Raw genomic sequence first — 16,083 nt, forward strand, 5'->3', positions numbered from 1 at the left:
GCTAAGGACAAAACAGAAGCTGGTTCGCACAACGAAGCGTCTCCCCATCCATGTCAACCCTCTACTTAGATCTTTGTCTCATCTTTCTGCGCTTTCTCTTCAACCTCCTCATGCGCTTCTTCTTCCACTGCAAAATGCATCATAAATTAATCTTAAAATCCAGATGAAAAACAAAAGCAGCTATTTATTACTTTCGACCACTGATTTTTCATTGGTTCAGAAACTTTACTACTTTCAAGAGAAAAATTAGCCAACAAACATGATTTTAAGAAAAGTTCCCTCCCTGACCACAGAATCTCGCAACTTGATCACAAATTACCATGAACAGAAACATAAATGATTGATAGTTAGACATTTTCACAGTGCACATGACTTATAATTTTCTCACGCTTCAAATCCTATTAATTTTAAATGCATCATGAATCCAACTTTTACAAGGAGCACACCCTCGCCTTGCACAGCAGTTGTGTATGTAAAATCAAAAGGTCAATTAACTCCAATCAAGTTTACCGCAAGAAGCATATAGCGCCCACAGAAAGCGCAACTGCGAAATTGCATAGTTGTATCACTAACAGGACACACAAACCAATCAATGGCAAGAAACAAAAGAAAAAAAAAACCACCACAGTTATACATTAACGACGCCTAGTATTGGCAGAAAAGCAAGCACCCAATCCACAAATAAGTGCAGATGAGTTAAAAAAGACTCAACCTTAACCTAGCCAAATGAAACGAAACAGAAGAGAACAAATATCACAGAGAGTTTCCACAATCCTGAGAAACCAAGAAATAGGTAATCTACCGCAAGCAAACCTATAATCACTTGAGGGAAAAAAAAAACGCTAATTTGAAAAGATCACGGACGAAATACTTCACACGAAATTAAGACATCGACCAAAAATTAAACAACAAATAAATGAACAAAAAAAAGTGAAGACAAGGAACGGATACCTTCGCCCTCATGTCGGATCAGAAAATTTCACCGCTCTGTTTCTAGCTCTCGATGACAATACAAGTCCTGGAAATCTCCTACGCGGCGCAATAGGGAGTAACAAAAGTCGCTGTTAATATGAACTTATAAGGAATGGCAAAACCCTAATTTCGCAAGGCTTCCGATCCCGAGTACCCGAGTAATATTCTTGCGTCATGAGCCCACAGCAGCGTCATGAGCCCATATGTTCAACTTCTTTCCTACATAGTAGCCTGTTGGGCCGTTGGCGTTGGCCCAATCTTATCAAGATTAATAAAGAATGGCATAAAAAGAAGAAAAAAGTACTTTTAATTCTTTTTATAAATAAATTATAATAACTCATCTTTATGTACTAAGTAATACATTTATTCAATGTATTCGATAAATAAATCATAATAAGTCACATTAAATGATATAAATATACATATATTTTATCAAAATCTAACTTATTTATAAAATTTTAATTTAAAGACATCATTAATTTTGTTGGCTGATACCCAGTATTTTCCTTGTAACAATAATTGAGTAATGGAGAATGGTGCATCTAAGAGAGAGGCATCATGGCTGGCAGCGCGAAATGTGAAGCCCCGCTCCACCTGTTGCAGACATCATATGGGGTGCTGACCCGGTCGTTTCATGTGGGTCGGTGCCTGACATGGAGCGACTGGACTGCAGGGCTCACCCCTGTAAACCTCTTTTTTCTTGTTCATAAATATCTCCAACAATCTTTATTTTAATTTCCAACAAATGTTGTTATTTTATATATTATGAAATAAGAAAAGTAGCTAATTTTTATTCATTGTCTGCTTAAAATTCAGTTATACAACTGAATTATGGGAATTAAATTATATAGTCATTTAACATCTTTCTAATAAAATTTTCGTGTCAATAATAATTTAAATTTAAGCGTGTCTGCTTAAATTCATTTAAATACTCATTTTTTTTAAAAAAATAGGCAATCAAAGTATTTTGATAAAATAAAATTATAAAAAATATAAAAATTTAGTAGTAATAATTTTGTAATTAGTGTGATTAAAATGTAAGAAGCTGGCATAAACTTTATCAAAAAGCTACTTATATTTCTTAGAAAAAATTATAAAGTCATAATATTTTATTTTTTATCCTATATGCATCGTTTGTTACAAATACTTTTCAATTCTAAATTTATAATTAAAGATTTGTTTGTGCAGTTCTTATTTAAACAGTTACCTCAGTTTTTGCAGTCACCGGCTCATTCTCTCTATTGCCCTTCAACTTTTCTAAAAAGCTCTTTCAGATCCTAATGGATAAGTATGAATCTCGAATTTACATGTTATCACATTTTGACCCCTGCTTTTCTCATTATTTAACTTTTAACCTCTCTCCGCAACACAATTGATGCTTCCGAGAAACAACTCAAAACGATCACCCCAATGCCGGCCACGTCATCCTAGCTCTGACGGGTTTGACACGTGTTCAATCCCTATTGTATCTGAAGAATGGACCCACGGTACGATTATTTCTATTTAAGTGTACCATGCGCTATGCCCACTGGGGCACACAATAGTACACCACCTTCTCCACACACCAACAGCCAGCATACGCTACTACTATTCACAAGGTATTTCCAAACCCTAGCTAACAATCTTTCTCTTGCATTTATTTCCGCTAATTGCTGCTGATGTTTTGCTTTTTCCTTGATCTAGTGTAGTTGATGATAATGATTTTGCTCTCTAGATTTTGCGAGAGTTTTTTCGCTTGAGGCTTGAGCTTTTTCCTGGTGATTTTTTTGTGTTGATAGTAATAATAAGAGTTGCATGATCGCCGGAGATGGCGTCGGCATGCGTGAACAATATCGGAGTCTCGTCGGAGAGTTTTCTGGACTGTCCTCCTGCAAAGTTCCCGTCATACGGATGGCTAAGCCCGAGAATCTCATTCAGCCGCGAGATTCCTGACGAGGAGGAGTCCAAAGTCTCCGCAGCTAAGCCTTCTCCGAACAGTCAAGGTCACGCTGTGCCGGATAGTGCGGCTGCAGAGAAGCCGGAAGAATCAGATCCAGAAATGTCCAAAGATTTCGTGGATTTTGAGTTCCGACTTGAAGATCTGGTGACAATGCTGCCCGCCGATGAGCTGTTCTCCGATGGAAAGCTTGTACCGTTGCAGCTGTCCTCGATCCGGCACTCCTTGACGTCTGCTCCCGCGTCTTGCGACGTCAGATCTCCCGACACTCCTAAATCTAGCCGTAGAAATGAGATATCCTCCACGGATCCCTATTTATTTTCTCCGAAGGCGCCGAGATGCTCGAGCCGCTGGAAGGAGCTTCTCGGCTTGAAGAAACTGTATCAGAACAATAGTGCGAGGCAGGAGGATCAGAAGACGACGTCCTCGTTATCATCTCAGCATCATAGCAAAAATGCAGCCAGAAGCCTAAAACACTTTCTTCATCGCGGCTCAAAGTCATCACTAAATGCATCAGTTGATGCATCTTTAAGTCTTCCACTGTTAAGGGACTCGGATAATGAGTCAATGTCCATACCCTGTAGACTTTCGCTTTCATCTTCTTCATCAGGCCATGATCACGACGATCTTCCTCGACTTTCGCTCGATTCCGATAAGCCAAGCTCTATTACTCGTAATGCTCATCACACCACCAGCAATCTTTCCAGAGTTCGAGTAGTCAAGCGCAGGGCGCCGGTATCCTCGGGAAACCCGACGGCGCCGTCTCGAGTTGGGAGGAGTCCAATGAGAAGAGCTCCTGAATCTACCGTTCCGGTTCGAAGCGTTTCGGTGGATAGTCCTCGAATGAACTCCTCCGGGAAAATTGTGTTTTATGGCTTGGAGAGGAGTTCTAGCAGTCCGAGCACTTTCAACGGCGGTCCCAGATACAGATATCGTGGAATGGAGAGGTCGTATTCGGCTAACGTCCGTGTCACACCAGTTCTCAACGTTCCAGTTTGTTCACTTCGAGGCTCGTCGAAGTCTGGTTCTTTTGGGTTTCCCTTTTTCTCTTCGCAACAGAAGAAAGAAATCGGTGGTAGTTCTAGTGGAAACAAAAGTAATCACAGTAGGAATCGGACCAACCGAACTTGAGAGGGTAGATTTTTCTGGGTAACACCCTTTTCTCCAATTAACGTGGGTTTTACCCTTTTGTTCTCTTTCTTGAAGGTTCTCTACTCTTAGGTTTTGGTTCCACAGCTGTTTTTTCTTGACAATCTTTAGATTTGCCACTGTATGTACATAAGGAATAGACTGGGATCTTTATGCTTTTGGCCGATGATGATAGTTCGTGTTGTTATTCTATTTTGTGATTCTAACTCCAATTCCAAAAAAACCAATGCTAGATATTCTCCTTTTTTTTTATAGTGAAAGTTCATGTTAAGTTGGTTCTCTTTTTCATTGCATCTGCTTTTGTTTACCAGAAAGTTACATGGAATCTCTGTTTCTTCTGCTTTTCAAAAAGTTCTTGGCTCCTTTTAGTTCTGGATTTTAGTGAGCATGAGGTACTTCCACATGTGATGGGAATATCATTTGCGTGTGACGCATACGCGCCCACTGTGCGATTGGGTTTCTTCAGTTACCCCATGCCAACAAAATTCTCGAATGCAACGAAACATGTGAGAATACACATGACATCGACTGCGTGCTCTTTTACCTGTACGCATTCACTGTTGTATTAATAGCAGCACGTCTCATTTTCTTTCTTCTATTATTCAATTATTGAGTTCTTTTATCCTTCTTTTCTGGGAAATGATTGCGCGGTTTTAAAGTATAAAAATCAATATTATTCATAGTATCCCATCTCTGCTGATGATAAGCTGTACTCTTTTTTCCTTTGCTTTGGACCATCAGTCTGATCCCAATTAGAGCACCTCTTTTAACAGCTCTAATAAATAGAACTACTGAATTCATTACTTTGCTCAGCCCTGAACTCTCAAAACTCATCTCATAAATTTTGCCTCAACCATTTGAGAACAAGCCTAAATTGTCAGGCTTGCAGAAAAATAGAGTAATTTGCTGTGGGAAAATTCTTGTTTGGATCGGGTTTGACTGAGTCCAATTAATCACAGAGTAATATGTGTCGCACTTGTTATTGATTAATTATTTTTTCTGAACGATACATTAGGCACATTACAAATGTATCTCATTTATTCATGAGTGGTTTAATTTTGATCGAATCCGTCCAAATTAAAAGTTTTCTTTGCATTGTCACATCATAAGTGGGTCATAATGCGCATTTATTAATTCTTCCTTCTGCGTGATTGTCTCCCTCGGCAGTGCTTCTTCTGATGGACGCAGACTCTTTATTGGTTTCAGTCTAGTAACTGAAAGGAAAGGAAGCGCTGCTTCTCTCTCTGTATCGACTAGATCTCGCGCATTAATTTGCAAATAGCGACTCTTTAATAAGATAGGACGGTTCCTGAATAATATTATATCCTAGCAAATCTATTAGCCAGCTGATGGGTGCTTTTAACAAGTATATTGTTGTACAGCTGGTCTCTGCCGTGTTTTGTTTTACTCATTAACATGACAGAGCACAAGGAACTGGTTTTTGTCCAGTTTATTTCAAGTACTTAATTGGGTGCAGAATGAAATGTTTTCTCTTTCTCAATGTTGCGCAAAGTGACAAATGACGAAACTCCAACAATTGATAGTATATATGAGAATTAGTTAATTACTTACATGTGTGTATTTTCACTAAAAAGATACACGCTTAGTGGGCTGTGTTTAGTGCGTGTTTGTATGGGTGGGGTTTGAACTCGGAATTCCTTGACTTGACCGTCAAAACTGGGCAGTTGTGTTTATCATGTATCTCTGCAAATGTGTCAATTTGTTTGCACATTCCCTTTCCCTAGTATGGGTGCGGTGGTGGTGATGATTTTGAATGATGAGCTGTTTGACCAGCGGTCTCACGTCCTCGGTACCAAACCAACCTTGTTGGCCTTTTTGATTGGAGCTTTTTTTGGACAATAATGGGGCATTCATCTCGCTTTTCAAGTGTTGGGATACGACAGTCTGCTCTTTATATAGACCTGCACCATCCTTTTCCATTTAGGGTGGCCCGCACCACCAATTATTTTACTTACCCATCATGCCTCTCTAAACTTATATATTAAATATACTTTTAAATTTTCATTTTTCTAAAATTTGTATTAGTAATAATATTGATTCACGTACCTCAAACATTTTGGGATAAAAAAATAATTAACTGAAACCATTGAGTATTGATCTGGATAGAGCTTTTTTGGGTCGTCTTTGGTAGTAATCATTTTCAAATTGTTATCCTCTTTCAATATATTGTTCTTATAGTCTGGAAACGAAATTAATAAACTATGGATACATTAGATATGTTCTATTATAGTCTTTCGATGTTAAATTAATTAAGATCAATTCATAACAAGAAAAGTACGATTAATGCGATGATGTTACTTAATTGAGAGATGAATGCATGGGCCCTCTGTCTAATCACATCAAATCGACGTGAATAGTTAAAAATCATTAATTTAGATTGTAGGATACAACTGGAATTGAATGTACATGTTGGATTAAATCGAGTTAAATTTACTCACTTTTAACGCAGGCGTTGGGTCATTTCTTAATTTTCATTAGGGTATATTTCAACCTAGCAAAAACACACACCCCATACTTTTCATAGCCTAATTTAAGATTCTGATTCACAACCCAAAGCTGTGATCAGTTGGAGCCCTAACCCACAAAATTGGATGCAAGGAAGCACGTTGCTTTAGTCATGTGCTCCTTCATTAGTTTGAATGTTTTCCTCATGATTTAAAGGGCTTTCTATATTGACCACTTGGATCTGAATAAATAATTCTGCACGTTTGGTTCAAAACTACTGTGAGTTGCCTCATCATCATGGCCGATACTAAATAAAGGGTTTTTTCAGAAAAGTGATGATAATTTTAATTCTGTTAAAATCAAATTTGATAATTTAGTATATTGTAATTATTAAAAAAAAGAATAATAGGATATAATCATAATTATAATTATAACTTTAAATAGTGTAGCTGTAATTTTATCAACGGAATGAAAATCATCACTATATGAGACTAAAATTACGATTTCCTAAAAATTTTTGAAAGCGCAACTCTTCCCCCTCCATGTAATTAAGTTGAAAGTGCAAAATAAAGAATAAAAAATTTGGGAAGATGCGGAAAGAGAGAGAATGAGTTGGCACATCACATGGTCTATGTCAAAGGACGAGCCTCCTCCTCCTCCTCCTCATACTCCTCACTCCACAAATCAGAGTTAAAAAACACAATACACATAGTAATACAGAATATATACGTATCACGAAATGTATGTAGAAAAAGTATATTGTAGGGATCCTGAAAATTGGAATGAATGAGTGAAAGAACGTGCCCGTGAAGTGTCGGTTCTCTGTTGAAGATTCCCCTTCACCCACTGCCCACTGCCCCCTCCCTCATCCTCTACTCTCTTTATCCCTAATATCTAACGGATTCTTACTATGTATTGCTCCTCTCATACTCCCATTGGATTTTGCAATTTTATGTCACTTCTTTATGAGCTCTGCCAACTTTTTATTTTTAGTAGCTTTTTTAACTACACTTCTTCAATTAAATTACGTTGCCCCCCTTTTGAATATTTGGTTTTAATTAAATGACAAATTACAAGGCCGTTCTCCTCAAATATTTATCATAATTATAAATAAGTCAATCGACTATAAATATTAATTTTCATTCAACTTTCTTTTACTAATATCAATAAATTCAATAAGTTTCGAGTAATAGATAAATCTGTTTGTTTAATGAAAACAAACTTTAAGGGTATTAGATGTAATTTTGTAAACTACATGGAATTTATATATAGTTGCATCAAGTTTCAATGGAGTTGAGTGTAATTATTGTTTAAATTAAACACAATAAAATTAAAAAGATATTTCTTTTTTGTTCTTTAATTCTTTCACGCACATAGAAACTACAAAGCTCGAAGCAAACCATGACCATCTCTCTCTCTCTCTCTCTCTTTTTTGTTCTTTGTGGGTACAAATCTTGTTTGGGAGCGGCAAGTGGTTCTCCAATTAGAGCAGGCAAAATGACTGCGAAACACGCTGTTGTCTCGAATAATACAAAATTGAAATCGCTAATTAATCAAACTCGAAAACAAAAGTACGTCTCTGAGTGCAAAGAAAAAAGGCCAGGGAGCAGAATGCATATGATTATGGGGGAATTGGAGGGTGAGGGAAACGTGGACAGGGCATATTCAAAACCGTGTACTTATTGCAGCAAACAAAGAATGGGATAACGTTTGGAACTTTTATGTTTTTTTTTTTTTTTTCCTTTTCTTCAGTACAATCCTATCAATTTTCAATTTGAAAAAGAGTAAAAGCTGCAGTAGTGCTTTTGGCAGTTTGCCAAACAGGCCCTCCCTCCTATACATACATATATACATGCATATATAAGTGGAGAGAGATTTATAAAAAAAAAAAAAAGTATTAGAGTTTTTATATTATGTGGTGAGGTGCGTGTGGTCCCGTCCCATCTTCCTCTTCCTCTTCCCCACTGATAAATCACGTGATCCTTTTCCTTCCAAATATAGCATTGCGGCCTCTCATTCCTGATTCCCTCCAAAAGGCAAGAAAAACAGTACTCGCTCGTACACAGTGGGTGCGGGTGGGATCAACTTACCGTCACCGCTTATTTAACTTACCATCCTCACTTTTCACTCTACTCTTCTTCTATTATTACACTATCAATTGAAGCGTACTCGTTTAATTTTATTTTTATTTGATTAAACATTAAATAAAAATAAGAATGGTAAAATGAATACTCTATAGATATTAATAAATCAATTAATTATAAAATAACAATTTATGAAAGAAATCAATATATTTGAAGATATACATTTTGTTACGAACCTCCAAAAAAAAAAAAAACACTTAAATCAAAGTGGACAAAGTCTGAATTTGCAAAAATGGTTTTAGGCCAGAGGACGAACAAGTACTCCAAGGATTAAATCACCGACAGGTCACTTCTAATTTAGCCACGTTTGAGCAGGATCGTATTTATTCATGTTACAAAAAAATCAAATCAAATAAATTAAATCTTGTATTATTTATTTTCTCGTCTCCTGCTTGCTTTTCTATCTTTCTTTTTTTTTTATAAAAAAAAAAGATAATTTAGTTTATCTTAATTTATTAAATACTAGAACAGTATGGAATTCAGCAGCAGGAGCAGCCACCACTTTTGTCCATTGCTGGGCTTCCCACGACCGACGTCTACCCCATCAACATCATGTGATTTTAAAGAGACGCCACTCAATTTTGATGTAGGATTGTAATTGGTCCATTCCGGGGAAACACATTATTATTTAAATTTTATTCAAATTATTATTAAATTTGAATTTAATTTAATTATTAATTTAATCAAATTTAAATAAATTTTAATTAGATCAAACATGAATTAGGTTCAAGTAATTTAATAATTCTTTAAGTATATTTTTGTACAAATCAATTTGAATTCAAAATCTTATCATACTAAAATATATATTCAAGTCTGATTTATTAAATTTGATAAAATAATTTAAATAATATTTTATTAGTCGATTTCAATCGTACAAAAAATAATTTAATTTAGGGATAATTACACTCCCTTCCCTTGAAATTTGTTTAATTAAATATAGATTTTATATGGTTTGAAAAATTATATCTAACATCACTGATGTTTGCTTTCATCTAACAATTAAGTATTCGTTAATAAAAATTCATCGAAATTGCTGACGTTAATAAAAGAATAAGAAAAAAAATCTATATGTACCCCAAATTGATTTATTACTAATTTATTGTCGGTTAAACAAAATTACCTTTATACATCTCCACGTGTTAATATATGTGAGGATGTATATGTTCATCGTTATAAAGATAGTTTAATATCAACAAATTTAGTGAATTTTAAGTAGCGGAGAGACTTATTCGTTAAACAGAAGCACACCTCAAAAATACTAGATATAATTTCTCAAACTATAAAAAATTTACGTGTAATTACACGAATTTTTAAGGTAGAAAAATGTAATTATGCCTTCAATTTATTTTTCAACTCCAACAAGGTGAATCTTCTTCTTGATCTCTTTTCACTGTTGTTTCTAATTTCCCCCCCTGCTTTCATCTGTTTTTGTGTTTATAGTCTGATCCAACGGTGGGGACAAATTTAAAGATCTCCAACGTCTTTATTCGCAGTTCTGAATCTGACCAATCGGAGCTTTCAGATAATGTAATTAATAATTATTAGCTGGATGATGGACATGTGGCATAGTCAAGACGGTGAACGCTGACTGGCTCCTTAGCCATTACCCTGCCGCATTGAGTCGACGGCGGCTCGACTGGTGGCCACTCGGCTGTGTTTTTTTGAGAGGTCACTGGGCTGTTCTCTATTGTGAAATGTGAAAAATTGGGTGGCAATGGAAAACCAATTATTGGCTGTCACTCTTGAACTTGACAGCTAATTCATTTGATTTGACGCCGCTGTCGTTTAGTTAGTGCTTTTTTTACTTTTAAAAAAATATGATTAATTATTATTTAAAAATAAATTAACTACAATCATTAAAATCAAATATTTACACTTAATAAAAATAATTATATCCTAATTAATAATATCACATATAAGTTATATATAGATAACACATATATGTAATATAACAATATTTCATGCATTTATAGGGTTAGAACATATGTTTCTAAAGTTAGAGGACCTCAATTTCAGCAACAGGGACAAACCTTGTTGGTGGGTCTCTATTTTCTAACAGGTACATGCAAGTATTGATAAAAAAACATTCTGCATTTACGATCTTGTTGATCATAATTTTAATTTTAATTTGGAATCAAATTGAGAAACTAAGATGGAGGTCCATTTAACAACTTCAATATTGTGAATCTAAATACATCATATATGTTGATATTTTGTCTCGTTTTTTATTATATAATTTTATATGTAAGTTTGAAAAATTTAAGCCGGGAACTTGAATTTAAATAAGTAGTATCGTGAATATATCTATAAAATAATCCCATAACCAAATTGTTTAATGATTGGAACAGCATTTTATCTTCATAAATCAAATTATTAATTCGTCCGTATAAGTTAATTTTCATATAGTTTATTTGTGATGTCCATTCATCTTATTATTTTTATATCCATCTAAATATGGTCGAAGTATATATATAACTAAAAGAAATGGAGTCATAGTGGATTTTTATTTGAACAATTAAGGATGACATAATATTGAATGTGAAAAGCAATTTTGTATATTGGGCCAACATAAAGCCCAACAGTGGATGTAAATTTTAAGTGGGCTTGCTTAAGGAAGCCCACTTGATATCATTGTAAGAAAATTCTAAATGGGCTTAACAAATAGTGCACTTAATTTATAAATGGATTTGATGTAATTAATCTCTCGCAAAATGTAAATTAAATTTCTTTAAAGAAAAAATAGCAGTAATTTGTTCTTTTGTAATTTTTAAAATTAAAAATTAAAAAATAAATTACTTCGTTTATTAAAATACATGAAACTAAATGATTTCACCTTCCCCGTAATTTTGATGATATATATATATATATGAATATTTTATTTGTTTCTTACATTTTCTTTTGGGGCGAATAAGAAAAATATGATTTAGGATGGTGGGTGAAGCTTCCAAACAGACCAAAGTACAATCCGAGCAGACAAAACACCCATTTCCAAGTCCAAACAAGATTTTGCCCAACGCATATCAACAATTGAATCCCATATGGCGGTGTAAGCCCTAACTACTGGCTTTAAGAGGAGTTGTATTCGGATTGGGACGACGCTCCATGCTCAGAATTGCTGGACTGCAGTAACGCGGCACCACCGACTTCACCCTGCCAGCGGCGGCGCCCCAAGAGTAGAATTAAATGCGATCATCGGCGAGGCACGGTGCGCCGGAGAGTGCCCGCGGCATCAGTGCCCACGTCCTCACCCTACATCAACGCCTTTACCATGCCCTCAACCTCGGGTATTGTATTCACATCATTGGAGTTGTAATTCATTCATTATATTTTCCTCCGTCTTTTTTAGCTTCAACCATTGATCACAAAATCGCACACAAGTCGAGTCAATCTCGAGTTGAGTTACATTTTACTTCTTATCACAAGCGTGGCTAGGTCTTTATGTCCCGTGGGGCGTGAAGTATAAAGTTTGGTTGGCATTGTTTGGATGTGCAGTGGCGCTAAGGAGGCAAATGTTGTTATCCTTTTTTACTTTACCATGCGACTATTTGATGATTGATTTAAGCTATCTTTTCTTTACTGTGAGTTCATGGGAAGTAGTTGATCAAATAGTAACTTCTTGAGGGAATTTGACTGAGTTTCTTACTATATTTTGGCTTTTAGTTGCAGAAGTACTGAAAGCAGAGGGAAATGGCAATGTTCAGATATTGAGATACAAAGATTGGTGCTTCGTTCGGTTGATGCATTTCTTGATTGTATCTCTACTGAGACATTACAATATCCACTTGTCAAGGTACATTACCTTAACCAGATATGAGAAGCCTTGTAAACAAATTTCAACTTCACTTCTATTTTTCTAGCATACATTGGTAATAACTTTTTCTTTATTTCCTTGTATTGTTTCATCAGTTGATCATTAACCGGTTATTTCATGTTAATAAGATGGTGATGGTCATGAAAAACCCAGCCTGCTTATATCATTTTACCCCTGTAGATTGCTTATAAGGTTCTTAAAAAGCTGCATAACTTGCCTAGAAACTGTTTCTGGTGTGGCACCAGAAACTGTTTTGCTTGGGATGAGGATACTCTATGTTGATTTGATCTATGGAGATCTTTATATGGGAATATCATTGAATTGGTTATAGTTATCCCTCATAATTTCCTTTTGTTTATAGGTGAGAGATCGGGATGTATATTTTGCCTTTCTAAGCACAACAAATTTCAAACTGTGGGGAGAAATGGTGAGGCTTGAGTGTTATGGGCATAGTTTGAAGGTGCCACAAAAGTCTCAGATTTGGTGTGCCTATTACGGTGTTCCATATAGGTCTGTGAAAGTTTACCCCTAGCGAGACTTTCCAATATGCTATTTCCTTCATATGTGTCTGGTTTGTATTAAAGGTTAGTGCCACTGGATGGTTCATTGAAATTGGAAATAAGCTGGATTCATGTTGTTTTTCTGCAAGTGAATAACATAGTCCACACGAAATTGGTTCCTCGACTTTGATGTCCTCTTTCCTGATTTGTCTTTTGGCGACAAGCTTGCTTGACTGAAAGGTTTAAAATGGTGTACCAGGATTTTTACATTATGCTGTTATTAAGTAAAAGTGTTGGTGTGCTGTTCATGGCATCAGAACAAGTTTAACCTAACTTGTGTTGAGATTATGAACCTAGCATCAGATTGAAATAAAGCCAAAAGATTGCTTTGTTGAAATTGCAACCACAACAATTTTGCTGCACCAAACTATTTTGATGGTGCTTCCTACCTGTGATCACAACTTTTCATTTGTGTCTTCTCAATCCAGGACTCAGTTGTTGATATGGTTAGAGCACTGGGAAGTATACTAGAATTCAAAAGCCAGTCAATATTGAGGTTGGCCTCCAGTGTCGTTGCAAAGCTGGTCAATATTTTGCCAAGTCCAATGCTGCAATCTCATGTTTTGGATCTAATCTGTCCGTTGGCAGATTTGTTATCTTCCCAGCAAGTGCCAGTTGCAATTTCATGTGCCACTTCCATGAATGTCATTCTAACAAAGATAAGTTCTAGACAAGAGAGAGAAGTATCGCAGATTTTGGATGAAACAAAAGTAGTTGGTTATCTTGTCCATAATGTTAAGCAATTCTGTGTTGACGATAAACCAATCGAGTACATTGAAGAGATGGCTTCTGTTTTGAGTAAAATATTATGGCGATGGCCATCCTTTAGATTCTGCGTCTGGAGCGATCCTAAGTTTTTACACATTTTAGAATCTATCAGACTCGTGCCTGGAAATTCTGTGAAAGTTGCTTTCCTGCAGTTGTATTCTTCTTTAGGTATTGACACACTCCCTTATGAGTTTCCTACTATCCAAGCTATTCTCGTACATATAGCTAATCGCCCGGCCCTTTATGAGTTTTCTCTTATTTGTGCTTGCCAGCCCTATGTGGCTATGGGGCAGAGAAGCTTCTAGAAAATGGGGAAACGCTTCTGCAGATGATGGTAGGCTGCATGGACAGTTCAAATACTAATTCAGTCCGCATGGAGGCATTTAAACTTGCTCGATGTCTAATGGTAGCCTATCTCATTTCAACCGTTATCCTGTGGGGAAGTTGTCAATTTTTATGTGTCTAAGTTGTTCTGCTTCATGAATTTATCAGCTCAGCAGAAGGGGATGTGTAAAAATGATGCGCATATGCTGTGAACCGCTTCTCAAAGCTGTAATGAGCACGATGAACAATTGGCGATCACTGTATGAGAAACTTGACAAAAGTCAAATGTCTGTCATGGAGGAGGCATGCCGTTTGGCTTCAATCACTCGCTGGGCAGGTGATCATCACAGTTATCTTTGGAAATCTGGAGTGGACAGACTCTTTCTTGATCTTCTTGTGGACAATCATACCAAGATTCTAAAACTGCAGCGTGAGTTATCTGTGAATGATCTGATTACTGTTGTGCAAGAGAGTCAGAGTGCAAATCTCTCACTTTCTTTTAGACCATATTTATGGGATATCCTCGGAGGGCTTGCCGCAAACTGTGCAGAAAATTCCGACTTTGAAAGGCATGGGAATGAACTTCAACTTAGTGTCCTAATAATATGTGCATGGTAATATATATTCCACGAGACAGTGTTTATATGGCTGAGTTTCAAGTTTGTTTTTCATTTGTTTTGTTGTTAGGTTGGGTTATTTTTGTTTACAAACCTCAGTAACTGGTGCTACTCTTTGTTCATATTACATAGTTGTTTATGGCATTTTTCTTCATCAGATGGTGCTTATTCTATTTATATTTCTCCCTTCTTTTTTTCTTGCATACTGTTCAACAGCTCTTCCTTCGTCAAGTCAGTTGGGGCATTATGCCAAGTTTCTCGAGATGGTCCCACAAATATGGCTGAGTGTGAATCAGCAACTAGGGCTGTTCTTATGATGGTTTATTCTCCTTGCAAATATATTTCATCCTTGGCTAGGTCCATTCTGTGTGAAATACTCAAGTCCAATGGCAGGGATTATGTTGAATACTTACTAAAGATTCTAAGCCGAAGATTGGCTGGAAACAAGTTTGGGCTTCCGGGAAACCTTGAGATTGTGGTGACCTTAATGAGTTTGGCATGTTACTGTAGTGTACCAAAATATCGAAAACTTATAATTAAATTCCAAGGGATGAAAACTCTAGTGGCCTTCATAATGTGGTGGCTAAACAATCCTGTCCATACAAAAAGAGCGAGTATGGTGCCTCATTTGCGTGATTCCTTCACTGAGAGGAGTTGCTGTGTCCCATGTACAGAAGAGTGGGAAGGGGAAGACATGCTTTTGCTTTTTGGTTTGTGGATCCTTGCCGAGTTGCTACATCATTCTGCTGGTATGGGAGTTCATCTGTCTGACAGCCTAGAAGACTTTTCTGAAGCTAGATTAATTCAGGAACTCCAGGAAATATGCAGAAACCATAAGTCTCATGGTTCAAGGTGGTATGCTGCATATATACTTAGCTATTTTGGAATATTTGGCTTCCCAAGTAAATTGGGGAAGAGAATTGGGAAATCCCTTGGTGAGAAAGAGCATTCTGATCTGAAGCTAGATCTTGCAAATGAGGAATCTGTCTATGTTCATGAAGTAATTCTTACTGTGAGATGTCCATCATTACTGCCTCGCAGAGAATCAGTTCCTAAAGAGAAATCATCTGTTGGGTCTAATATAAAACCGTATAGGGAGAGACGCAGCGTAAAAGCAGTTCGTCTATCAGCCCACGTGGATCAGCAGTCATTGTTGAAGTTGTTGGAATATGTTTACTTGGGATATTTACAAGCCAGCGAAGACCTTGTTAAAAAGCTGAAAATTTTTGCGAGGCATTGTAAATTGGAGTCTCTGATGCAAATGCTTTGTAGAAGAAATCCAAAATGGGATGTTCCCATACCAACCTTTGATCTTAGTCCTGCCCTTGGACCAGCT

The 16,083-nt window shown here is 36.4% G+C and overlaps 2 protein-coding genes across 4 annotated transcripts in view; both read left to right on the forward strand.

The window, feature by feature from the left end:
* Positions 2,470–4,265, forward strand: LOC105175059. 3 transcript variants are annotated; one of them, XM_011097377.2, is made up of 2 exons: positions 2,470–2,570; positions 2,751–4,265. In XM_011097377.2, the coding sequence occupies exon 2, from the start codon at positions 2,780–2,782 to the stop codon at positions 4,037–4,039; it is 1,260 nt and encodes a 419-aa protein (XP_011095679.1). In that variant the 5' UTR covers positions 2,470–2,570; positions 2,751–2,779; the 3' UTR covers positions 4,040–4,265. The 3 variants fall into 3 exon arrangements, with proteins under 3 accessions (XP_011095679.1, XP_011095681.1, XP_011095682.1); XM_011097379.2 differs by having other exon boundaries at positions 2,500–2,570; positions 2,656–4,265; XM_011097380.2 differs by having other exon boundaries at positions 2,506–2,570; positions 2,661–4,265.
* Positions 11,574–16,083, forward strand: part of LOC105175060 (BTB/POZ domain-containing protein At1g04390) — a gene marked incomplete in the record, with an annotated part of 6,816 nt that continues 2,306 nt past the window's right edge. Inside the window, 6 exon segments of the mRNA XM_011097381.2 lie at positions 11,574–11,951; positions 12,328–12,457; positions 13,467–13,974; positions 14,079–14,212; positions 14,299–14,744; positions 14,964–16,083. Coding sequence (XP_011095683.1) covers positions 11,851–11,951; positions 12,328–12,457; positions 13,467–13,974; positions 14,079–14,212; positions 14,299–14,744; positions 14,964–16,083 — 2,439 coding nt within the window.

This window comes from Sesamum indicum, linkage group LG12 (assembly GCF_000512975.1).
Source record: "Sesamum indicum cultivar Zhongzhi No. 13 linkage group LG12, S_indicum_v1.0, whole genome shotgun sequence".
Lineage (NCBI taxonomy): Eukaryota > Viridiplantae > Streptophyta > Magnoliopsida > Lamiales > Pedaliaceae > Sesamum > Sesamum indicum.